We start from the raw sequence: 24,079 nt of genomic DNA, 5'->3' as shown, positions 1-24,079 counted from the left end.
ATCTGCAAATTCTTACTTTTCATTGCGTTTTTCGATCAATGATTTGTGTGCACAGTCACAGACTTCACTTCTATATAATTACCCTCTTGTATAGCGCTATTTTGACACAGCATGCAAACTAGCCAGACTAAAGCACAGCCTCCATGCTGAAGAGTTAGTTTTAACACAGCGCTACTAAGCCTCCTATGGTAAATGACGAGAGAAGTCCATGCCTGACATGCAGATTTAAAATAGACAATTTTTTGGAAGTTGAAATGCTTGGATTGTACTATAGATTGTACTACTCTCTTTTCACAAATCATATTAATTTATCTATTCATTTGGTTGGAAAGCTCATCTGGATAACTGCATTTAGCTGACTGTGTTTTGCATCCTAGCCCAGTCTGTAACAGTTAACTCTGTCTGTGGTTTAAGTTGTAAAGTTTATACTCCTGCCCATTTCAGCTGAATTATTCATGAATTGCAAATGCTGGAAACATAGATTAAAGTTTCAGTTGCAGCAGAAACTTGTAGGTTTCTTGTAGGTAAATGTGTTAATCTTAATCAAGAACTTCTTAAATTATGAAACAAAAACCAAAAGTGCCTCGCTCTCTCCCGCATAAGATATTGAAAGTGAGTGTTGCACCATGCTTTTTCACCCAAACTACAAACTAATGCTTCCTCATCTTGTACAGAAGACTCAGCTCTCACTTTCAATCTCCTTCTTTTTGGTGCAGTGTCACTAATAATAAAGCATCTGGAGCGCACCGCGCGGCTGCCTGCTTTCTTTCTTCTCCACCATTGGCCTGGGTCGTCTCTTATGATTTTCCATTGATTTTAATTAAGCTTCGCACAGCAGGTGAGAATTCTCTCTGAGATTAAAGCATAAGACCTGGGTTCTCAGCACATTTTTCCAGCCAGAGAGAGAAAGCAGGTTCCGCGCTTGCTGTGGTGAAACTACTTTACACAACCACTTCAACATCGTTTTGCAATTTAAAATTAAAAGTATTCATTCCACATGTGAGGAAAGAGGAACTGTTTGTCGTTAATTGTGTTTGCTTCAGTTTGGTATGTTGAATGTGATCCTTTAACTGCTGACCTTTGCAGTTGAGGTCAAAGTTGAGCTCACTTTGCTGGAGAAGGAGAAGGAAGCGGACCTGATGTCTCCGAATGGAAAGGCCAGTCCTTTCTCTGAGTGCCGTCCCAATGGCTCTTTGGGACACTGCTCAGACGAAGACTCAACCACTCTGCGGCCTGCTCACAAACACAGAGACTACATAGAAGCCACCGTGTGTCATGTCAAAGACCTTGAGAATGGACAGTAAGCCAATCTGTTTATGTCTGACTTACACTAAAACTAAAAGTTTGAATTCAATGTTTTCAAAAATATCAATCCAATCTGGTTGCAGATACAGTCGTGCAAACAAAAGTTTGAATATCCTCACTTAAATTACATGTTTACAGAGAACAAATGTCAACATTTAGTGCACAATATTGGAAAATATGTTTTAAAATCAGTAAATAAACAGCAGTTGTGCTTTAAAATGTGCAGAAATGTGTTCTCTGTAGAGGATGTGTTACTTATTTACACTTAGAATATGCATCCATCCATCCATCTATCCATCCGTCCATCCATCCATCCATCCATCCATCCATCCATCCATTATCTTCCTCTTTTCTGGGGTTCGGGTCGCGGGGGCAGCATCCTAAGCAATGAAGCCCAGACCTCCCTTTCCCCAGCCACTTCCACTAGCTCTCCAAGGGGGATTCCGAGGCGCTCCCAGGCCAGCTGGGCGATATAGTCACAAGAGCCTATCCCTGTCCAAGAGAGGGCTCTCCGCCCTTTTTCACCTGAGAACCATGGTCTCGGATTTAGAGGTACTGATTCTCATCCCGGCCACTTCACACTCGGCTGCAAACCGATCCAGCGAAAGCTGAAGTTTGCGGCCTGATGTCCCCAATAGGACCACATCATCTGCAAACAGCAGCGATGTGACCCTGAGGTCACCAAACCGGACACCCTCCATCCCCTGACTGCGCCTAGAAATTCTATCCATAAAAATTATGAAGCCCTGACGGAGTCCAACTCTCACTGGGAATGAGTCTGACTTACTGCCGGCTATGCAAACCAAACTCCAGCTTTGTTTGTATAGGGCCTGAATGGCTCATAGCAAAGAGCCATGTACCCCATACTCCTGAAGTACCTCCCACAGAATACCCCGGGGAACACAGTCGAATGCCTTCTCCAGATCCAGAAAGCATGTGTGGACTGGTTGGGCAAACTCCCATGAACCCTCCAGAATCCTGGAGAGGGTGAAGGGTTGGTCCAGTGTTCCACGACCATGGCGGAACCCGCACTGCTCCTCCTGAATCCAAGGTCCGGCTATAAGCCGGACTCTCTTCTCCAGTACCCCTGCATAGACCTTACCAGGGAGGCTGAGGAGTGTGATTCCCCTGTAGTTGGAACACACCCTCCGGTCCCCTTTTTTAAAAAGAGGCACCACCACCCCAGTCTGCCAATCCAGTGGCATCACCCCCGATGTCCACGCAATGTTGAAAAGGCGTGTCAGCCCCACAGCCCCACAACATCCAGAGCCATGGCCGCAAGTCCGATGACACGACTACAAAGTCAATCATTGAACTGCGGTCTAGGGTGTCCTGGTGCCATGTGCACTTATGGACATCCTTGTGTTCAAACATGGTGTTCATGATGGACAAACTGTGGTTTGCACAGAAGTCCAAAAACTGAACACCACTCAGGTTCAGATCAGAGAGGCCATTCCTCCCAATCACACCCCTCCAGGTCTCACTGTCATTGCCTATGTGAGCATTAAAGTCCCCCAGTAGGACAATAGAGTCTCCAGGAGGAGCACTTTCAAGCACCCTTCTCAAGGACTCTAAGAAGGCTGGGTACTCTGAACTGCTGTTCGGTGCATAAGCACAGACAGCAGTCAGGACCCGTTCCCCAACCCGAAGGCGTAGGGAAGCTACCCTCTCCTTCACCAGAGAAAACCCCAACATACAGGCACCGAGTGGAGGGGCTATGAGAAAGCCCACACCTGCCCCCCTGTTCCAGGCAGGGTACACAAGTCCTGTTTTTGTCTTTTCATAGGGGTTATTATGGATCACACTTTGTCTGACCTGTCACCTAGGACCAGTTTGCCATGGGAGACCCTATCAGGAGCTTTTGCTCCAGACAACATAGCTCCTAGGATCATTCAAGCACGCAAACCCCTCCACCACGATAAGGTGGTGATCCATGGAGAGGCACTTAGAATATCAAAACACAAAATATAGTTTGATCAAGGGTGTTTTTTTAAACAAAACTACTAGCAAAAATGACATGACAGATGTTTAGATATTTAATACTGTTAATACTTAATGTTAATATTTGATAACTCTTATTACACTCTAGATGAGCAAAATATTTAGATGATGCTCAGATACTGTACTAAACTGACTGCATTTTATTAACGTTACTGCATAGTATATATATATTGCCAAAAGTATTCACTCATCCCGCCATTCACTTCCATGGCCACAGGTGTACAAAACTGAGCACCTAGTCCTGCAGAGTGCTTCTACAAACATTACTGAAAGAATTAGTGAAAGAAGCTCAGTGAAGTCCAGCGTGGTACCGTGATATGACGGCACCTTTGCAACAAGTCCAGTCATGAAATTTCCTCACTACTAAATATTCCACAGTCAACTGTCAGTGGGATTATAACAAAGTGGAAGTGATTGGGAACGACAGCAGCTCAGCCACAAAGTGGTCGGCCACGTAAAATGACTGTTTGGCGGTTGCCAGGAGAACGGTACTTATCTGACTGCATTGTGCCAAGTCTAAAGTTTGGTGGAGGGGGGATTATGGTGTGGGGTTGTTTTTCAGGAGTTGGGCTCGGCCCCTTAGTTCCAGTGAAAGGAACTCTTAATGCTTCAGCACCAAGAGATTTTGGACAGTTTCATGCTCCCGACTTTGGAGAACAGTTTGTGGACGGCCCCTTCTTGTTCCAACATGATTACAAACCAGTGCACAAAGCAGGTCCATAAAGACATGGATGAGCGAGTTTGGTGTGGAAGAACATGACTGGCCTGCACAGATTCCTGACCTCAACCTGATAGAACACCTTTGGGATGAATTAGAGCGGAGACTATGAGCCAGGCCTTCTCGTCCAACATCAGTGTCTGACCTCACAAATGCGCTTCTGGAAGAATGGTCAAAAATTTCCATAAACACACTCCTAAACCTTGTGGAAAGCCTTCCCAGAAGAGTTGAAGCTGTTACAGCTGCAAAGGGTGGGCCGACATCATATTAAACCCTATGGATTAAGAATGGGATGTCACTCAATTTCATATGCGTGTGAAGGCAGACGAGTGAATACTTTTGGAAATATAGTGTGTGTGTGTGTGTGTGTGTGTGTGTGTGTATATACATATATATATATATATATATATAAATATGCCAGAAATTTAAAAATGTATCTCAGAAATACTAGTTATTAAGTTACTATTTCTGTTGGCCCTGTCATCCTATTTTTTTTACACAATGTGAAAGGCTGCTGACATTTTCATAGATCAATAGGGTTATTTATCATTTAATATCTTCTACTTGTTCCCAGACTTAAAATATTGAGTGTTTTGGTGATATATTTAAAAATATTTATATCTGCACTGAATATTCATTATTTTATATAACAAAATATAAAAATTATTAACATGGCAAGTAATTCCAGATTTTTTTGTGGTACTGAATGGCCTTCGAGTGCTGTGGTAAAATTTGTCTTCTGTGTAATATGGATGCCTGAAGGTATCTGCATATTTTAGTAAATCATCAATGTCAAGAGTGTGAAGAAATTTGACTTAAGCTCTGTTATAATACCATGCAATATTTCGTCATCTGAAATTCTTTACCATTCCCTTTCTGCAGTGAGGTGAGCACATTAATGTTGACTGATTCTGTTCTGCCAGGATGCGCGAGGTGGATTTGGGGGCAGGCAGAGCTCTGCTCATTAAGGAACATGGAGAATTCTCTGCCATTGGGCACAAATGTCCACACTATGGGGCACCACTGGTTAAGGGTGAGGCACGTCCTCCACAGTGTGTTTCTGATGAATTTCTAATGAGAGTTTGTCCAGTTCTAGCTGCTTCAGTAAAGCTTAACTTGCAAATGCAGAAATTGCTGTTTCTTTTCAAAAAGACCATTTTAATGTGTCCATTTGACATCACTCATCATTTTTATGACATTGTCCACCAGCCTGTAAATATTCACAGGAGGGTTATGGGGCACTTTGAAATGAGCTATTACAATAATTAAAGTACAGATTTATTTAAATGGCATTCTTTTCTTAAGATCACAACAAATATCAATCAAAAAGACAGAACACGCTGGAACAGATCAAAAGACAGACGTCAAAACAGGCATTAAGATAATACAAGTAAACAAGCAAACTGACATATGACATAAAGACTGCTTTAGACTGCAGGTCCTAGGAAACAAATCAGTAAAACAAGAAATAAAATGTAAAAACTTGGCAAACTTACAGTAGCGTTGCTTAATGTGCTCTGCCAGTTTGGATGTATGGCTACTTTCATAATCTCTTGGGCTGTAGACGTTTTTAGCAGAGTTTGAATTAAATGAGTGTTGTCCTCTCTGCAGGAGTCCTATCTAAAGGTCATGTTCGATGTCCGTGGCATGGAGCCTGTTTTAATATTGCAACTGGTGACATTGAAGATTTCCCTGGACTGGACAGTCTTCCCACCTTTCAGGTAAAACTCCCAGGTGCCAACTTTACTTAGTCTTATGCTGTTCTGGTGACATTCTTTTAAGTTTCTTATGCCCTTGTATTGTAAACACTATAGAAGATTTGCATTATGTAAAGTTTTCTTAAATTATTCTTATGTCTTGTAAAGTGAACACAGTCTTTTAGACACTTTGCATCAAGCAACTCATCAGTGCCCATTTATCAAACAAGGCCCGTAGGCCAGATCAGGCCTGCCACACAATCCTATCCGGCCTGCAAAAGCATTTTCATTTCCTATTCCTATTAGCCTATTAGCCCATTTTACAATGTTCTGAACTACAGTCCCCAACATGCACTGCAATATAATGTGCCCCCAACTTTCCTACCCCAACAACAATCGATGGGACAGCAGTTACACCTCAATTCAACACAATTCTGTGCAGTTTCACACCAGTCATGTCACCAAAATGCAAATCAGCTGCAGTTTAACCAATATTAATATTTAACATCAGCTCAGAAACTGAGCAGCAGAGAAAGGATGCCAGGCGTCTAGGTAGGTTTAAAATACCGAGCACCTGAGGACATTTAAATTTTGAATATTTTAAGTGTCCATGTAATATTTCAAGATCTGCTACAAGTGCTGCTTGTATTTTACTGTTGTAGTTTTTGCATATTTTAAATAAAAAATGGGCAGTTCAGGTTATAAAACAATATTAATTAAAAATCATTTATTTTTCCTCTGGCAGACAGATTTGATAAGATTTTTCAATACAGCCTTTTTAGTGGTTGAGTTTGATATCCCTACATTAGCGGATGCAGAAGGGTATCCTCACTGATATGATTCAGCCACTGAGTGCAAGTAGAGTCTAATGGCTTTAACTACATAGAGTGGTCATATAGGTTGAAAGAAGGGGAGATTGACCTGGCCAGATGGTTAATGGGAAAGACAAGAGAAAACACTGTTATATGATAGTGTGACAAACTGTTGACATTTAGTCTTGTTTTTGTTACAGGTCAGAGTTGAAAAGGACAAGGTGATCATACGGGCAAACAAGCAGGTAAAACTCTCAACACGTATCCATGTGTTTGTGTACAAGGTGTGTGTTTGTATGTGTTTGCAGCTAGGATGTAAAGAATGTAAAATTAACAAACATTTACATTCAAGTCATTTGGCAGGCGCTCTTATCCAGAACAACTCACAATTTGGTCATTTTATACAGGTAGGCGAAGGTAGTGTTAGGAGTCTTGCCCAAGGACACTTATTGGTGTAGTGTAGGGTGTTTAACCAGGTGGGGACTGTTACCCGCTATACTATATCAACCACAACCACAACTATACAAACAAACACTGTAAGATCTGCATGGCTTAGCTATTTATGTATGTTTACAAATATATTAATATTCTTTCAGGCTCTCCAGACACAGAGGAAGACAAAGGCTATGGCAAAGTGTTCTGCTGTCATCAACTCCAGTACAAGCTTTAGCCATGTTCTCATCATTGGATCAGGTTAGACCTTTCTAGACACAGTCAGGCAAGGGTAGCATTTTGGCCACAGTCACTCCATTCAAGTAATTTTATTGTTTTGGAGTATTTTGCCATTTGAATTTGGAGAATGTGCTAAAGGATTTGAGTGGAGACCAGCAGGTAATTGTTAAAACTTACTAGATTTCTTCCAAAGTTTGCATATGACCAATTCACACTCAGGCTGCTGTTCACACATCAAGTTGAAAACCATGTACAGGTAGTTTAACTAGTCAAATTCATGTTTTTATATATCAGCGCTTGAAGGTTATTTGAAGTTAATAGTTAACAGCTCACTGCTATCATGTGTTTCCCAAAGTGAGTAAAAGTCTGTTTGCTTCTGTCTCATATCTTCCTAAATTTGGCACTGTGGATCACTGAATACTTCTAGACTGGCTAGAAAATTTGGTAGTACTGTCCATGACAGACCTTAATTATTACTATAATTACAACGTTCCATCACGTCATTTCTGACTGCATGCGACCATATGGGTAGTGTTTCTCCAGAATATCCTGTCTTCTGCTTGGACCTTCCAAAGTGGCTGGTTCATGATTTCTCTGATTGTTCCCACCCATCTTGTTGCTGATTGTCCTTTTTCTCTTTAACCTTCACTTCTTCCAAACACAATGATGTTTTCCAGTTAATTGGTTTTTTTTTCTCAGAATATGTCCAAAGTAAGATTTTGTTTGGTCATCTGGGTTTTTCATCTGATTACCACATTAATTTCCATACTTACGTAGACGACACACAGATATACCTGGTTCTTTCATCAGATGATTACAGCCCAATAGACTCACTGTGTTAATGTGTGAAGCATAAATGACTGGTTGAGGACATTTTTTCTTCAATTAAATAAAGATGAAACAGAGATTGTTGCTTTAGCAGCAAAGAGAAGAGACTTTGTATTATTGAACATCTCAATGCCCAGGCTCTAAAAACCAAATACCAAATACAAAATCTTGGTGTTCTAAAAGATTCGGATCTCACTTTCACCAGCCGTACCAAAGCAATCACCAAAACAGCTGTTTATCATCCTAAAAGTATAGTCAGAGTCAAAGGTTTGTTGTCCCAAAAGGCTGAGAGAAGCTCATCCTGGCCTTTGTCTCCAGCTGTTCGGTTCATGTAATAGTCTCTTAACTGGACTCCCCAAAAGACCATTAAACAGCAACAGCTTTTTCAGAATGATGCTGCAAGAGTTGTTAACCAAGGGATCAGAGCACCTTACTCAAGTTCTAAAATCTTATTCTAAATTCAAAATTTAAAAGCTAAATTCAATTCTTTACACCAGCATGTCATTCAGAATAGATTTTGAGGTGCTGCTGCTAGTCTTTAAATCACTGAATTATTTAGGCCCAGACAGCATCTCGGATATGTTTAAAGAGTATGAACATTAACGACATTTTGGCAGACGCTTTAATCCAGAGCGACTTACAATTTGATCATTTTACACAGGTAGGCCAAGGTGGTGTTAAGAGTCTTGCCCAAGGACTCTTATTGGTGTAGAGTAGGGTGCTTGCCCTGGTGGGGGATTGGACCCCAGTCTACAGTGTAGAAGGCAGAGGTGTTACCCACTACACTACACCAACCACCCAACCAAGAGACCAAGTAGGTCTCTTAGATCGACAGATTCAATTCAGGTAGTGCAGCCCGGAGCCTAAACTAAACATGGTGAAGCAACGCTGCACATATCTTTTTTGTTGCTCGGTTTATACCACAGTATATCTTTACTTGACTCTGAAATCCAACAATCCAATCCTTAGCCATTGACATAAATGAGAATATTCTCAGTCACTTTTGGGCCAGATCAAAATGAGTTTGCTATAGTGTTGCATTTCCCACTGTTTTGCATGCTCTCTCTCAGGTCCTGCTGCTTTGGTGTGTGCTGAGACGTTGAGGCAGGAAGGCTTCACTGACCGCATTGTGATGTGCACCATGGAAAAGCACCTGCCCTATGACAGGCCTAAACTGAGTAAGGTTTGTACAGTCCACAGAGCAGGCTAACAGCAGTGCAACAGAGGCTATCTGTATTTTCTCCATGCCTCTGTTCACGGTGGATTGCGTGCTGTTCAGACTTGATGAGCTTTTGGCTACTCTATTTGTTTAAAACAATCCTGAGACCCCACCTAATTACTGATTCTCCACAGAAAAGCATTGCCACTCAAATATGATGCTCACCATGTATGGTTGGAGTGCTGTTTGTAATCCAGAACTAATCATCCTGCATCAGTTCCTGACCTTATTAATGCTTTTGAGGTTAAATGCAATCAAACCATCACGGCAATGTTCCCTTGAAGTTGAATGCAATTAAATCATCACAACAATGTTCGGACAGCTACTACTATGTAAAGTCTTCTCATAAGAGGCTGTTATAAGCTCCCTATTAATACCCTTGATTTAAGAAGAAATGCTAAATAAGCAGGTGTCTATGGCTTTTTGGACATATTAACTGTTCCTTTCTGACTGCAGTTCATTTCAAGCGTTGTAATGCTTAGCCTTTTTTTCTAGTCTTTAGAAAGCACAGCTGAGCAACTTCAACTGCGATCAGTGGAGTTCTTCCAGAACCATGATATAGAGCTGCTACTGGAAAAAGAGGTGAGTGCACATGGTGGACTTTTTTTAAGGCTTCATACCTGCAAAACTTGCAGGCTTTTCACCCCATAGTCACACACTTCTTCATTAGAGGTATACTTAGGCCCAATCCCATTTCTTCTTTTTACCCCTTCCCCTTGTTTTCGAGTGTCACCCTAACCCCCTTGGAACAAGTTACAAGGGGTAATAGTTGAAATTTTGCCCCCTCAAAAAAAAAAAAAAAAAAAAAAAAAAAATATATATATATATATATATATATATATATATTGCTTCATTAACAGTTACTAGCAGTGCTCTGTAGGTGACCCAGCCTGTCTTCGGTGATAGCAGAGAAGGGAACAGTTCACTGCTGGGCTTTAGATACATTTAGAGCATCATATACTTTCAAAGAGGGGCTATAAAACAACTATTTATTATTGCTCACCACTAATTCTTTGGTGATATTAAGTCAAATATTCACAAGCTTCTTGCTTTTTTATGCTTGTTATGAAGAAAGCGACCATAATACTTTGAAACAACATTAAACTAAGATAATACGATAGTTATTGTATTTTTTAACAGAGACATGGCTCATGTAGCTGTCTTGCCGGTTTCACTCTGTTTGGAGTGTGCCTCTGAAAAATCTCCATTTGGGGGGCCATGTAACCCTAACACTTCACCATACCCCCCTATCTCAACAAAAATTGGAGGGCTAAGGGCTAAGGGATAGAGGCAATGGGTGAAATGGGATTGGGCTTTAGACTCACTCACCACCTTAAAGTTTAACTCGGCCAACTCTGACCCAAGGGCCGCTATCGAATAAGATATTGTTTTGATAGTAGACTCTCAGCACAGCATTGACAGTCAATTGTTAATGGCATGATAGTCTGTTTTGAATGAATGTTTTTCGTGATCACGCCAAAACCACTGCATTTACATATATCCACCTATTCAGCCTAGAGCAGTTCCACTCATTCAGAATTTCAACCACAGATATTTTTTTAATAAACCAAGCTCAGTCAGAACAGAGATCATTTGCATATATATCAGCCTTAAAGACAAAAACAACCTGCCAGAAACTGTTTAGTTCTAAGCGATTAAGAGAAGTTGGATTTTCAGTTAAACCACACAAACATTATAAGTCAGTCTCAAAAAAAAGTACCAGAAAATGCAGCATGTGGATCTTTTAAAGCACAGCAGTAACCCTTTGTCCTGTTGCTGGCTTATTGTGTGCATGTTGTGTCCCTCACAGGCTGTGTCTATTGATGTAAAGACAAAGACGGTGACGTTTCAGGACGGCTATAAGATGGAGTACAGGAAACTCCTCATTGCAACAGGAAGCAAGTAGGGACAGCACACTTCCTATGTGACTGTAGCAACAGCTGTGCTAACTGTTTTCATTCTTGCCATGTGCAAGATCATCTAAAACAATTAAAGTAGGGGCTGTATTTGCCAAAGATTGAATCATAAGAGAAGCATAGTAGAAAGAAGCATAATAAAGTCATTAACCTCTTGTTCTCCAGGGTATATTTTGGCTAGTCCATCTGAATTTTCCCGACCAAACTGTAAAGCAAATTATTCATTCACTGTATGAAATAACTGTAAATCTTTATTTTATTTATTTGCATATTTATTTTAAAGGCTCCCTTCAAATTAACAGTAAATGTTTTTTATGATCTACACATATCGCTATATGCTTGCAGTTTACTGCTGAAAGCCAAAAATCTTAGATCTCTTTTTATTATCTTTCAAAAATCATTTTTACAGAGCAGATCACTGAAGATGCCATCTGTTTATAGTTTATAGCCCAGATTTGTGGAAAAATGGGACGACTTTCAGTAGAAAAAAGACGTTCAGCTTCTTTTATTATAAGGGTTTATAATGACATCACCATCTATTTAACTGGAAAGAAGAGTTACAGCCTCATACAACACCCACCTTCTGAATGTAGCTTATGAAATATGAAAGTTATGAAGAATACGACGAAGTGCGTTTTGGAACCACTGGTGGTCTCAAGGAGGTGAAGAGGTTAATAACAAACTAAGTAGTTAAAATAAACTCTGAAGATCAAATGAATGATTCTAGATGTATGTAAACAATCTTTATGGGCAAAAATGTTCTCTGCATGAATAACTAATATTGGTATTACTTAGTATGAACAGCTGAACAGAACGTAAAGAGAAAGTGCTGTGATTCTTCAGAACTAACTCGCTTAGCCAGCTGTCATTCTCCTCCACTGAGGATGCTGAGAACATCATCATTTCCCCCCCAGTAGAGTCTGGCTGCAGACGTGCACTCTCAGCCTGATGCACTCTCAGCCCCAGTGATGTCATGTGCACACGCACTCTCTACCACAATGGCAAAATCACTGGGCAAAAGCAGCCCAACGGAACGGCTCCTGCTGCTTAGTGACATCATCACTTAGTCAATTTTTCATCCATAACTCGACTAGAGGGTTACATTTAATGTACTTTCCTGATGAAAAAGATCGTAGAACCCATTAAAATGTCTGTTGGTTCCTGGTGGTTTTCAGTAGTCGCTGGTTTTCTGTGTTTTCCTGATGGGTTGATATCACAGTGGATTCTCGTTTAATCAGGTGTTCTGGGACTGATTCCATAAACATTTGATCATTTCCTAATGGCCTCTAACAGGAACCATCAAGCCAATTCCTGTTGGGAAGCAAAACCATTAGGTTTTAACAGCCCTGCAAACACAGTTATGTTGTGACAACGCACTGTTTTGGTTCCAACAATGTTGTCAGCAATATAATTCTTAAGAAAGTTATGAACGTTGTCTGACAACTTTCTAGGAGGTTGTGACAAGGTTAAGGAGACAGCACACATAATCTTTACTATGTTGACAACCTTATAGTTTTTGAGAACTTGCTCTGACCGTCTTCAGCAAGGCTTTCATGAGTTTCAGCGATAGCCCTTTTGTTTTAGTGTGAATTGTTCTTTATGAAGCTGAAGTACAATTGGTGGCACGGTACTGATTACAGCAAGAAGGGCTTGGGTTCGATTCCCTGTCTGTGTGGGTTTCCTCTGGGTGCTCCAGTTTCCTCCCACAGCCCAAAGACATGCAGTCAGGCCAGTTGGTGATGCCAAATTGCCCATAGGCGTGAATGTGCATGTCTGTGTGTCTGCCCTCTAATGGCCTGGCAACCTGTCCAGTGTGTTTCCTGCCCTCCAACCAGTGAGTGCCTGGAAAAGGCTTCAGCACCCTCCCCTCCACAACCCAGGAGGATAAGCGGGTTAGATGATTGATGGGCAGATGAAGTATGTGTCTTTGAGCACCCGCCTATTACAGGGTTCTTATGTATGCATGAATGAATAGTCCGTTTATACTTTTATACATCCGGAGAATCTGACTTTTAAATGAACTTTCATTCAGTCATCATTTGAGTTTTGATTGAAGAATGAATAATACTTTTCTCTACATTAAGCCATTTAAATGAAAACCTTAATAGGGGCTTTTTCTGACAATGATTAACTAAATGGCCCTTTCAGTTGTATAGCTGGGCAAACTCATTAAAAGTAGCGCCAGAATCTGACTGACGTTCTTTGTCAGGCTGTAATACATAAATTAGAGACAAATGAGGCGACGCCTCAGTGTCTTGGTGCTTTATCTGGTGTTATCTGAGACAGATCGTTTGTCTGGAATAGGTGGATCGACAGTATGTAGCAACAGAGCTTCAAACTTATCATACTTCTTGATTTTAAACTGTATTTTAAAAGAAATTATGTGCAGATACACTGTATGCTCCACATTTTGTAGACACCTACCCATCCAACGTTTCTTCTGGACTTTAAGTTTTAATAGGATGTTTCCCCCCCGTGCTGCTATAACAGCTTCTGCTGATCCTGAAGGTATTAGACGGTGCACCAGAGAATGCAGTTTCACTGCTCCACAGCCCTGTGCTGGGGGGCTTTATACCCCTATTACTTGCGATTGGCATTGGGCGTTGCGAGGCTTCACACTCTATTGGTCAGTACTCTTCTACAGCGATTATACAATGTGTGGGTGCAGTTGAACGCCTGTGTCAGTAATGAGTGCAGCTTAAAGTAGCTGAATACACTAATTAGAAGGGCTGTCCTGATACATTTGGAAAAATAGTGTATATGATTTCCCCGCAATCCAGAAGGATAAGTGGCATAGAAGATGCATGTGTGTGTGTGTGTGTGCGTATAATTTGTAAAAAATTCAGTATTACTCGTGGAATCGTGTTTATGAAGAGTAGAATGCTGTTAATGGTCAAAGCAAGTTGGTAAACACTTAAAATGACATTGCTGAATTAACAAGGTGCTCTCATTCTCTCTCTCTCTCTTTCTTTCTCTCTCTCCCTCTCTCTCCCTCTCTCTCTCTCTCTCTCTCTCTCTTTCTCTCTGTCTCCCCCTTGAAGACCCAAAAGCATAAACTACAAAGGCAAAGACATCGGTAATGTGTTTCATTTGAGAACTCCTGAGGATGCTAACAGCATAGCCAGACTGGCCAGCAGCAAAAATGCCGTCATTGTGGGTACCTCATTTATTGGTAAGGGACATAACAAATACTTTAATATTAAGTTATAATACTAAAAGAATGAATGGTATCTAATAAATTAGAAACTATTCAGGAATCCTAATGTTCTTACCGTAGTATTTAAAGTTATGTCCAGATGTGTGAGCATCAGATGCCCTGTGTTCAGGCATGGAGGCCGCAGCAGCTCTGACAGACAAAGCTCACTCTGTCTCTGTGATCGGCATTGAGGCTGTGCCTTTCCGTAAAGCTCTGGGGGAGAAAGTAGGGAAAGCCCTGATGAAGGTGAGAGTCCATCTGTCTCTGTTTCTGCTTACTAGCACTGTTTTTAAGGCTGTAACATTTTTAGTAAAATATTGGAAAATTGAAGGTTCAAACCCAGTGTATTGAAATGTAACACTCAAAATAGGTGAAAAAAAACAGGGGCTTCCAAGCTGGAGTTAAAAAAAATAAAGGAAAAATACAGAGAAAATGGAACTAGCAACTGTGGCATGACCTGGTAGCCCACCAAAACTGTCCCCATCAGATAAACAGTATATCACTGTTGCTGGAAGAAAACCTCATATCTCCAAAATGATAACTTTACAGGAGAAGGAAAAAACCTACTTCACTTCTAATGTAAGTCAGTGGAACCAGACTTTTTTCCAAGCCATTTTAGGTCATTTCCTGTAGTCCATTCATCATGGAAATGGGAACATGTATTTTCAAAGTATGTCAAAAACTGAAAAATGTCAAAAATGGAGATACGGGGTTTTCTTCCGACCGTAGCGATATACAGCTTAAATATTTGAGAGAGAGGAGAAAATTAAGCTCCACTCTTGCTTTAGATCTGTAAAAAAACCCACAGGTGTTTCTGTGCATCCTTCCACTGTGAGAAGACAATGCTATGGTTCTGAAAGGATGTGTAGCTGTCAAGGAGCTGTTAATGAGAAAAGGAAACAGACACGAAGATCCAACAATCTCGGAACAACGGAGGAGCCACCCCAGAGTTCAGACCTCAGCATCACTGAACGTGTTTGGGATTACTTGGATCGTGACAAGCAGAAAATCTGAACGGACGTCTTTTGAAAAGATGAAAGATGTAATAAAGGCAAGCGGTGGACACACTAAACACTGAAGAACTGATGTTTCATCGTGAATCTTCTGTGTCATTTTCTGTTTCAGTTTTTTTCCAAGAAGTTGAAAAATGAATAACTTGTTCTTAAAGGCTGTATTGACTGGAAATGGAATACATGAAGGGTGGACTGTTGACAGTGTTCTAGATCAGTTGCACAGTTGCGCAAAGAAGAGACTGATGGGCCAGTTGATGTTTCACATTCACATCTCAATGATTTGTCTGAAACCATACATTGTCACAAGGATGTGCTAAGCTTTAATACTCATAATACTTGTGGTCTGGAGCAGATTTGTCAGGCTGGCCTCACTCTCAGAGAGTCTGACTGAAAGTGTTCGCATCAGCATTTGAGAACCACCTACCATGCTGGAAGAAGCACTGTTTCAGAAGACAAATTACAGGTCTTTGGAATATGGATGTCGTTCAGGGTCCTTTCTGTGAATAAGGCTAAGCATGTGGAAATGCCTAACATAACGATACTGGATGAGAATGAGGCAAAGCTTGACCATGAGCATTGTAGGACTGGGAGCCATCAGTATTGTGAAACTGATAATTAAACAGTAACTGATCTCTGTCTAGGAAAATAAAGCATGTGTGCATTTTAATTTCTTCTTTTCACTTTGTGCATGCTAGTTCAGATTCCCTTTGAGTAACGTGACTGTGCTCTGGTGTGGCAGCTGTTTGAAATGAACAGGGTGAAGTTCTACATGCTGAATGAAGTGTCGGAGATGCGAGGGCATCATGGACAGGTATCCAGAAAGTGAGAGAAACACGGGCTCAGCCTGATGAGCCATAAACTCTCTCTTCCTCTATCTTTCATTCCTTTCATATCACGTTTTCCTTCCCATTTACTCATTTTCTAAATTTGACTGTTTTCTTTCTTCTCTTTTCCTCACGACGTGTCTGTCTCTTAGCCAGAGGCTGTGTAAATGAACTATTTTAGTGTGATAATGTCTGACACCTCTAAAACTCTTGCATTGATTAGCTGTAGGGACGCCTTGGTGGTCCTGAAGCTAAAAAAAAACTACCATCTAAAATCGCCTTTGCTAAGTAATGTGTTATTGTGGCAGCAAAGGATTGTCACACATGCGATTACAGTTGGATCCTTGGTAGTGGAGAGCTTGTTTTTTCTTTTTTCTGATCTAAAACCTATTATATTATTATATCATGTCGCTGCTGTCGGAACAAAACCTCACATCTCCATTTGTGTTGTTTTTGTGTTTTTGACATAGTTTGAAAACGCCTTTTGCTCTTTACATTGTGGACAAATTTCATAATGAAGTGTCCAAAAGAAATGCCCCAAAATGACTTGGAAAAAATTCTGGTTCCATTGACTTACATTATAAGTAAAGTAGGTTTTTTGCTTCTCCTGTAAAGTTATAATTTTGAAGATACGAGGTTTTGTTCCGACAGCAGGGATATACTACTGATATAACAATAACAGGGAGGGTAAATTAGGTAGTAGCTACAGCAGAATGTGCTGTCCCATTGAACATATGTGCCTTGTTTTGCCTTTTTAGTTAAAAGAAGTGGTTCTGAAAAGTGGGAAGGTCTTACGAGCCGATGTGTGCGTTATTGGTGCAGGTGAGAGAGAACGATCATTACTCTTTCCTGTCTCGTACCAGCATTACCAGTAGCGACTACATTATGACAATCACATTAAATTAAGATCATTTCTGCTGATCAGCGCTACATATCAGTAAGAGTAGAACAAGCTATTGTGTATCTTTAGGTTCAAGTCCCGCCACAGCGTTTCTCAAGCAGAGTGGAGTGCACATGGACTCCAAGGGATTCATCACTGTCAACAAGGTACAGAACCTTCATCATAAGTTATTCATGCACGGATGCATCTGCTGTACTCTCTCATATGTCAGCTCAGAGAGCTGTATTGCTCAGACACTAAAGAAATCAAGAATAGCTCATTTGAAGTAGCTATCTTCACCTACTTAATGCTCTATGTGTGCATGTTATCTTGAATGTTTATGTTACTGCTCTCCGCCTCTGTATAGATATAGGCGTCAATATCTTTCTATTTTGTTTTCTTGATCAGATGATGCAGACGAATGTGGATGGAGTCTTTGCTGGTGGTGACGTTGTAACTTTTCCACTGACTCTACGAGGCAATAAGAAGGTGAACATCCCCCACTGGCAGATGGCACATGTCCATGGTAAGCAGTGCAGACAACCAGCATACGACTGCATTGGCAACACTTTCAGGCTTTCTTTCATTTATTGTAGTTCCTTTTTAGTGACATCCCTGTTACACTGTATATTTTATTATTCAGATAATGACATGGCATTGCTACAATACACCGACCAGACATAACATTATCACCACCTCCTTGTTTCTACGCTCATTGTCCATTTTATCAGCTCCACTTACTATATAGCTGCACTTTGTAGTTCTACAGTTACAGACTGTAGTCCATCTGTTTCTCTGATACTCTGTTACCCCCTTTTACCCTGTTCTTCAGTGGTCAGGACCCCCAAGGACCCTCATAGAGCAGGTGCTATTTGGGTGGTGGATCATTCTCAGCACTGCACTGACGTTGTGGTGGTGGTGTGTTGTGCTGGTGCAAGTGGATCATACACAGCAGTGCTGCTGGAGATTTTAAACACTGTCCACTCTATTAGACACTCCTACCTTGTCAGTGCACAACACACACTAACACACCACCACCACCACCACGTCAGTGTTACTGCAGTGCTGAGAATGATCCACCACCCAAATACTACCTGCTCTGTGAGGGTCCATGGGGGTCCTGACCACTGAAGAACAGGGTAAAAGGGGGCTAACAAAGTAACAGAGAAACAGATGGACTACAGTCTGAAACTGTAGAACTACAAAGTGCAGCTATACAGTAAGTGGAGCTGATAAAATGGACAACGAGCGTAGAAACAAGGAGGTTGTCATGATGTTCTGCCTGATCGGTGTATGAAGGCTACGGTTTAATTTAAATGAACTTTCACTGAGACGTTTTTAATGCAGGAAGGGTTGCTGCTCTTGGCATGATGGGGAAGACTTCAGAGGTTAGAACGGTGCCTTACTTCTGGACTGCTATGTTTGGTAAAAGCATACGCTATGCAGGTAAATAAGACAGGTGAAATGCAACATCTACAGAGTGAAAATATGACCCTTATCTTAAACTATTGTAATTGAACATTCCTAATGTTCTGCCAAGGTTATGGAGATGGCTTCGATGATGTCGTCATCCAGGGAGACCTGGATGAGTTGAAATTTGTGGCATTCTACACAAAGTGAGTATATTACCATAATGTACTGTCCTACTGTTGTCAGCTCATTGGTGCTGATGCATTTATTCAGAATATGAAAACATTGCTTTCACTCCTCATTTATCTGGGCAGACCTGAGAAAGTTCCACAGGCATGAAATGTGACGAAGTGACTAAGCTTGTTCTTATTGTGTGCAATCACTAATTAAGCGCATGTTTAAATGGGTTCATATACATTTGGAAGAGTTGTCTTATAGAGATGTACAGTGTGTGTTGATATGAAGTAAATAAATGGAACTTGCATTTTTTGTTTTCTGTGACCAACTTTTACTCCTCTAGAAGTGAGGAGGTCATAGCTGTGGCCAGTATGAATTATGACCCCATTGTGTCTCGGGTCGCAGAGGTGTTCGGTTCTGGAAAGACGATTAAGAAGCGCGATGTGGAGTAAGTACATTTCTTCATCTAAACTCTGGTCCTTACACATAAGATCGCTGTCCAGTGAAAAACATGCATCTCCATTTTTTGCCGTCCTTTACATTGTGTGAAAATTCCAAGAAGATTGGACCAATAGAAACTCTCCAAAATAGCATAGAATAAAATATCTTTCCATTAACCTACATTGAAAGTAAGAACATTTTTGCCCTCTCCTGGAAAGTTACTATTTTGGAGATACATGCTTTTCTGTGGACAGCGACAATAAAAAAAACACACCACCACAATGAACATATGCAGGCAGTGAAGTGTGAACAGTCTCTGGACCCTTTTCTGCATGACCTGCTTAAGGGGGATTTTTAAACTAATTGACTTGATGTGAAAAGCACCAGTCTAGAGGCACTGAGTCAGTATTTTATGCAACGATGTTAATACGAACTAGATGTCTGAAGTGTCTAAGGCCTCTCAAAGCTCTCTCAGAAAGTTTTGAAACTTTGTGTTTGGGATTACTTGGAAACTTTGTTTCAGATTTACTACTATTTACCATTATCAACATTACATTATAGAAGTGTGAACACATGTGTAGCTTCGCTGGTCATTTTGTATAGTAAGTAAAGTCTGTAGACATCGCAACCTCTGGTTCCTTTCTCTACCCGCTGTAAAGAAATCAAAATGTTTTTTTTTCTAAATTGGGCCATTTCATATCAAACCACTGTGAATAACTTTTGTTTACATCTCAATGACGGAATTTTGGATGGTTGAAAACTGTGTGGAATTATAGCCTTTAAACTTCAGTTCACTGTTTTTCTGTGGCAGGTTTTTATTGCTGTTATGGCCTTTTTTAATTACTACAACTTTTAATTGCCAACTTTAAGTATGTACTATAAATGAAAAATGACCCTGCTTTCAGTAACATATGTCCTGTTTTAAATTGTGCTTTCAAAGGATGTTCACCCATGGCAAGTACGGATGCATTCGTCTGTCAGTTAAACAGTACTATATGCAATCAGCCTTGGACCTTTTTGACAAGTATACACCATCCTAAATTTGAGAGTTTTTTTTATGCTTTTTTTTGCAGGACAGGAGATATGTCGTGGTTGATAGACAAAGGTTCACAATGAGAATGCTCAAGACTCTGAGCTGACCTTGAAGAAGTCTCTGAGGAGACTTTGAGCTGGAGGCCTTTCCTCCAAGGCCTTCTCATTAAACCCAATGGAACTCTTTATAAGAAACAGCTAGATACTCTGGGTGCTGGAGTACCAGCTGGTGAACTGGGACATTGCATGGAGGACGAGCACCTGAAGACCAACCTGGATGGGTTGATCTGACCCTAAAACTATGCTCACATGGCATGCAACCTGCTTAAGGCACCCCAGGGATCTTCCAGCCAAGGCTCTGCGTGGAGCTGTAAATACATCTGCTCTCGATGCAAGCTCGAAAAATGAGCCATAGATGATTTTTAACGTTCTCCAACACTGGAGATGCCGTATGTCAGGGTGGTTGGCATCTTTGTTTTCTTCTCAAGTGAAATGCTGATGCAACGTCAAACTCTGGCCTTCTCTGCTTGTGCACGAAGCATCTACCTGTACACAATGTTTATAAAGGGGCTGTTAAGGGGAAATATGGTTCATTTTGTTTTGTACATACAACTTTGTATATAGCTGTTACCTGAAATTCCATTGTAACACTACACAATGGTTTTGTTTCTACTAAACCTGTGCACAGTTTATAACACTACCAATTAGTTTGGCTACGCTAACTACAATGTTTAGGAAGATCAAGCATCTGACGTTTGTACAGATACGCAGTTTCGGTGTTTTTAAGCCCCACATTGACATCTTGTTTAGGAATCATCGTGAGAAATCATGTGGAATCTGTAGACACACAATCAAATGAAAATGAACTTGATGTGAGGTCACATTATGCTGTGACGGATGCCAGGTTTCAATCTACTGGACATTGCAGATTTTAGAGGTCAGACTGACTGAAGCCTGGCCTGTCAACACAGCAGACCAGTAGAAATCATCAGTGAAATGAAATCAATAGACACTCAGATCACAGTATTAGTTTGAATGCCCTTTTTCTGCAATAAGGAAGCATGTCTCCTGGCATCAGGCCCTTAATGCTGACTAACAGCTCTTTAAATAAATACAACGTACCTCTTTCGGTAACCTTGGTTGCCTTGCTAGTTAATTGCACAAAGTAATATATATTTAAAGCTATACCTCTATATTAATGCTAGTAAGATAAAACTATAGGCTTGAATTTTCTTGATATCTTGAACTGATTGACTGAATGGTTGATTGACTGGTTGATTGATTGATGATTCGCTGTATTTTTAGATAGTATGCAATAATTCAGAATGTTGATTTGGTTAGTTTCGACCTCCTGAAGCTCCTTTTTGTTACTAACTCAGGGATAGGAGGTTCGCATCCTGCTTATATGGGGGTTTGTCCTGGTAAAATAAATAAAGAAACTTGTTGCTTTTATATTCTACCATGTCTTCACTGTGTTTATTCATTTTCTCAGTCAAATGTTTAACGTGCCATCATACACAGAAGAAATGATTCAAATAAAATCATGCTAACTTGATCAAAACAAAGGCATGATATTTACATGACTCAATACTGTGTAACTGCCCACAAGGTGAGCCGACTTGAAGGCGACAATCATTTTAAAATGATCTACTCTTAACAGCAGGTACAATACAAAGGAGTCATAATGCTGGAGCACAGTTTCCAGTCAGGTACGGAAGACGTTTGACCGAAGATGAAGCTGGTGGTTAAATAAATCAAGTATAAAACTATTACAAAAGTTTGAGGGAAAAAAAGCACTTTTGAAGAGATATAATAAATTAGATGCTTATAAAAAGTGACGATTTGAAAATGACATGCACTGAGAGAGAGAGAAAAAAAATTACAGAATAAGAATCATAACTGTTATGAAAATAGATGTACTGCAAAGAGCCCTAAATTATGGTCAAAGCATTACTATGCTTTTACATTAGTAATGAACTATGAAACTGTATGGATTACATAGAGCAAAACACCCAGTGCTGTGCTCTATGTAATCTATGTAAACTTCATGAAGATCATGAAAGTGATCTGAGGAGTTGAGTTAGTTGTGCTTGAGCTTATAAACCACAAGAAGGGCAGATGGACTGGAAAACAATGAGAGACAAAAACATGGTATGCAATATTCAGGAGACAAGGGTCAATACCATAAACACATGGCTGACTATCTGTCTTAAAAACTGGAGCTCCATTTTCTGAGATTTTCTCCACTGGACATTTTATTATAAATAACACCCTGCAGTTTCGTGTCCAACCTAAACAAAGTATAAATATTGCCTCATAGTAGTTTGCTACACATTACATTGCTGGCTTTAATATAAAAGTAGAAGAGTTTGAGGAATTTAGTCATTGCAGTGATCAATTATCAGCAAAACTGATTTAACCTCATTCAAATCACAGCTTAATATAGAAGAGGCAAACGCCAAAGCACACGCATAAATGCATTTACAATTTTGAAGAAAGTAGCAAACCTGACTCACAAAAAAGGCAGTTTAATTTGATCTGAAGCCACATTCTATCATTTTTACCTTTTCCAAGGTCAACGAAGCATCTGAGCTTCGATGTTACGCCAACTAGATTTTCAGCAATGCTTTTCAAACAGCTCACGCAGCATTTTACTGTAATAAGTGATAAACCCCACATACAAGATAAAAATCCACAGAATGTAGCGTTAAGAAGTCTTTGAGCCAGTGCAGCTTATGAACATGTAAACAATACTAAGTGAATTAAATTTATCGCCGCTGTCGGAACAAAACCTGGTAACTCCATTATTGTCGTTTTCAGCATAATCTGAAAATGTCCGTTGCTCTTTACTCTGTGTGTAAATTTCATGATGAGTGGACCAAAGGAAACGACCCAAAATGACTTGGAAATTTTGGCTCCACTGACTTACATAGAAGTTTTTTCCCTCTCTTGTAAAGTTATAATTTTGGAGACACAAGGTTTTGTTCCGACAACAGCGATGTACAGTAAAAGTATGTATAGGCTGGTTTTAAAGATCACAGTGAGGTCAGATTTGCGTTTCACATTATTCACACATATGTTCATTCACCCTGAACAAATAAAAAGGCACTGGGTAGTATTATTATTATCATCAATATAACGCTGTTCTCGGAAGAAAACCTTGTTTCTCCATTTTTGTTGTTTTTTTTTGTTTGTTTTTGACATCATTTGAAAAAGCCTGTTACTCTTTACATTGTGTGTAAATTTCATGATGAATGGATAAAAGAAACGACCCAAAATTACTTGGAAAAAAAAGTTCCATTGACTTACATTGAAAGTAAAGTTTTCCTTCTCCTGTAAAGTTACCATTTTGGAGATACAAAGTTTTCTTCGGACAACAGCGATATATATGTCGACTACATAGAACTATGTGATGTAAGAAACACACAGCATATAACTGTCATACCATCTGCCTTAAAGATGTGCTTATTTTGCTACTATACAATGCCCACTGACGAAGTCTTCCATGGTGGTTTGTGCTTGGTTTAGAAATCGTATTCCGCTGCACACTGCTGGAGGTATTCTTCATACAGCCTCTTCTGTTTACAAAACACATATACACATAGTGATTATGAAACAAAATGGTAGAGATACAGCCTACAGACTGCTAATCGTCATCATGACATTAGCTTATGAAATACTGATGTAACGCTGCACCTCTAAAACAACAAGCTAATAATAAATAATACAGTGGTATGCAAAAGCCATTCGACCCCTTCATATTACAGGTTTTATTGATTTTCTGAGTGGTAATAAGTTAACACATCCTTCTGTGCATCACAATAACGCACACAATAATGCACAATCACGGTTTATATGCTGAATTTAACATCCATCCATCCACCCATCCATTTTCAAAGCCGCTTCTCCGTCAGGGTCGCGGGGGGATGCTGGAGCCA

At 40.2% G+C, this 24,079-nt stretch overlaps 2 protein-coding genes across 6 annotated transcripts in view; one reads left to right on the top strand and one right to left on the bottom strand.

The window, feature by feature from the left end:
• Nucleotides 1-21,600, top strand: part of LOC108431726 (apoptosis inducing factor mitochondria associated 3) — a 33,639-nt gene extending 12,039 nt beyond the window's left edge. For 2 of the 4 annotated variants that reach the window (XM_037531592.1, XM_037531593.1), the window contains 19 exons: nucleotides 1,087-1,300; nucleotides 4,948-5,057; nucleotides 5,636-5,745; nucleotides 6,734-6,778; nucleotides 7,130-7,226; nucleotides 9,104-9,216; nucleotides 9,748-9,834; nucleotides 11,063-11,154; nucleotides 14,210-14,340; nucleotides 14,495-14,610; nucleotides 16,117-16,188; nucleotides 16,960-17,023; nucleotides 17,172-17,248; nucleotides 17,490-17,607; nucleotides 18,429-18,527; nucleotides 18,622-18,697; nucleotides 19,012-19,116; nucleotides 20,050-20,067; nucleotides 20,183-20,225. In XM_037531592.1, the coding sequence (XP_037387489.1) occupies nucleotides 1,087-1,300; nucleotides 4,948-5,057; nucleotides 5,636-5,745; nucleotides 6,734-6,778; nucleotides 7,130-7,226; nucleotides 9,104-9,216; nucleotides 9,748-9,834; nucleotides 11,063-11,154; nucleotides 14,210-14,340; nucleotides 14,495-14,610; nucleotides 16,117-16,188; nucleotides 16,960-17,023; nucleotides 17,172-17,248; nucleotides 17,490-17,607; nucleotides 18,429-18,527; nucleotides 18,622-18,697; nucleotides 19,012-19,116; nucleotides 20,050-20,067; nucleotides 20,183-20,225 (1,787 nt within the window). Of the gene's footprint in view, nucleotides 1-1,086; nucleotides 1,301-4,947; nucleotides 5,058-5,635; nucleotides 5,746-6,733; nucleotides 6,779-7,129; nucleotides 7,227-9,103; nucleotides 9,217-9,747; nucleotides 9,835-11,062; nucleotides 11,155-14,209; nucleotides 14,341-14,494; nucleotides 14,611-16,116; nucleotides 16,189-16,959; nucleotides 17,024-17,171; nucleotides 17,249-17,489; nucleotides 17,608-18,428; nucleotides 18,528-18,621; nucleotides 18,698-19,011; nucleotides 19,117-20,049; nucleotides 20,068-20,182 lie in introns of all 4 variants that reach the window. The other 2 variants (XM_017705071.2, XM_017705073.2) reach the window with 2 other exon arrangements.
• The window catches only part of si:dkey-98f17.5 (uncharacterized protein LOC569123 homolog), a 28,587-nt gene continuing 25,059 nt past the window's right edge, over nucleotides 20,552-24,079 (bottom strand). Inside the window, exons 12-13 of one of the 2 annotated variants that reach the window (XR_005129212.1) lie at nucleotides 23,587-23,719; nucleotides 20,552-20,687 (exon numbers count right to left, since the gene is read on the bottom strand). Coding sequence is in view for 1 of the 2 variants with exons in the window: in XM_017705070.2 (XP_017560559.1) it covers nucleotides 23,666-23,719 (54 nt within the window). In the remaining variant the exon portion in view is untranslated. Of the gene's footprint in view, nucleotides 20,688-23,407; nucleotides 23,720-24,079 lie in introns of those variants that run through there. The other variant, XM_017705070.2, reaches the window with a different exon arrangement.

The sequence above is a fragment of the Pygocentrus nattereri genome, chromosome 20 (genome assembly GCF_015220715.1).
Source record: "Pygocentrus nattereri isolate fPygNat1 chromosome 20, fPygNat1.pri, whole genome shotgun sequence".
In the NCBI taxonomy this organism is placed as follows: Eukaryota; Metazoa; Chordata; class Actinopteri; order Characiformes; family Serrasalmidae; genus Pygocentrus; species Pygocentrus nattereri.
This window is presented reverse-complemented; position numbering and strand designations above follow the sequence as displayed.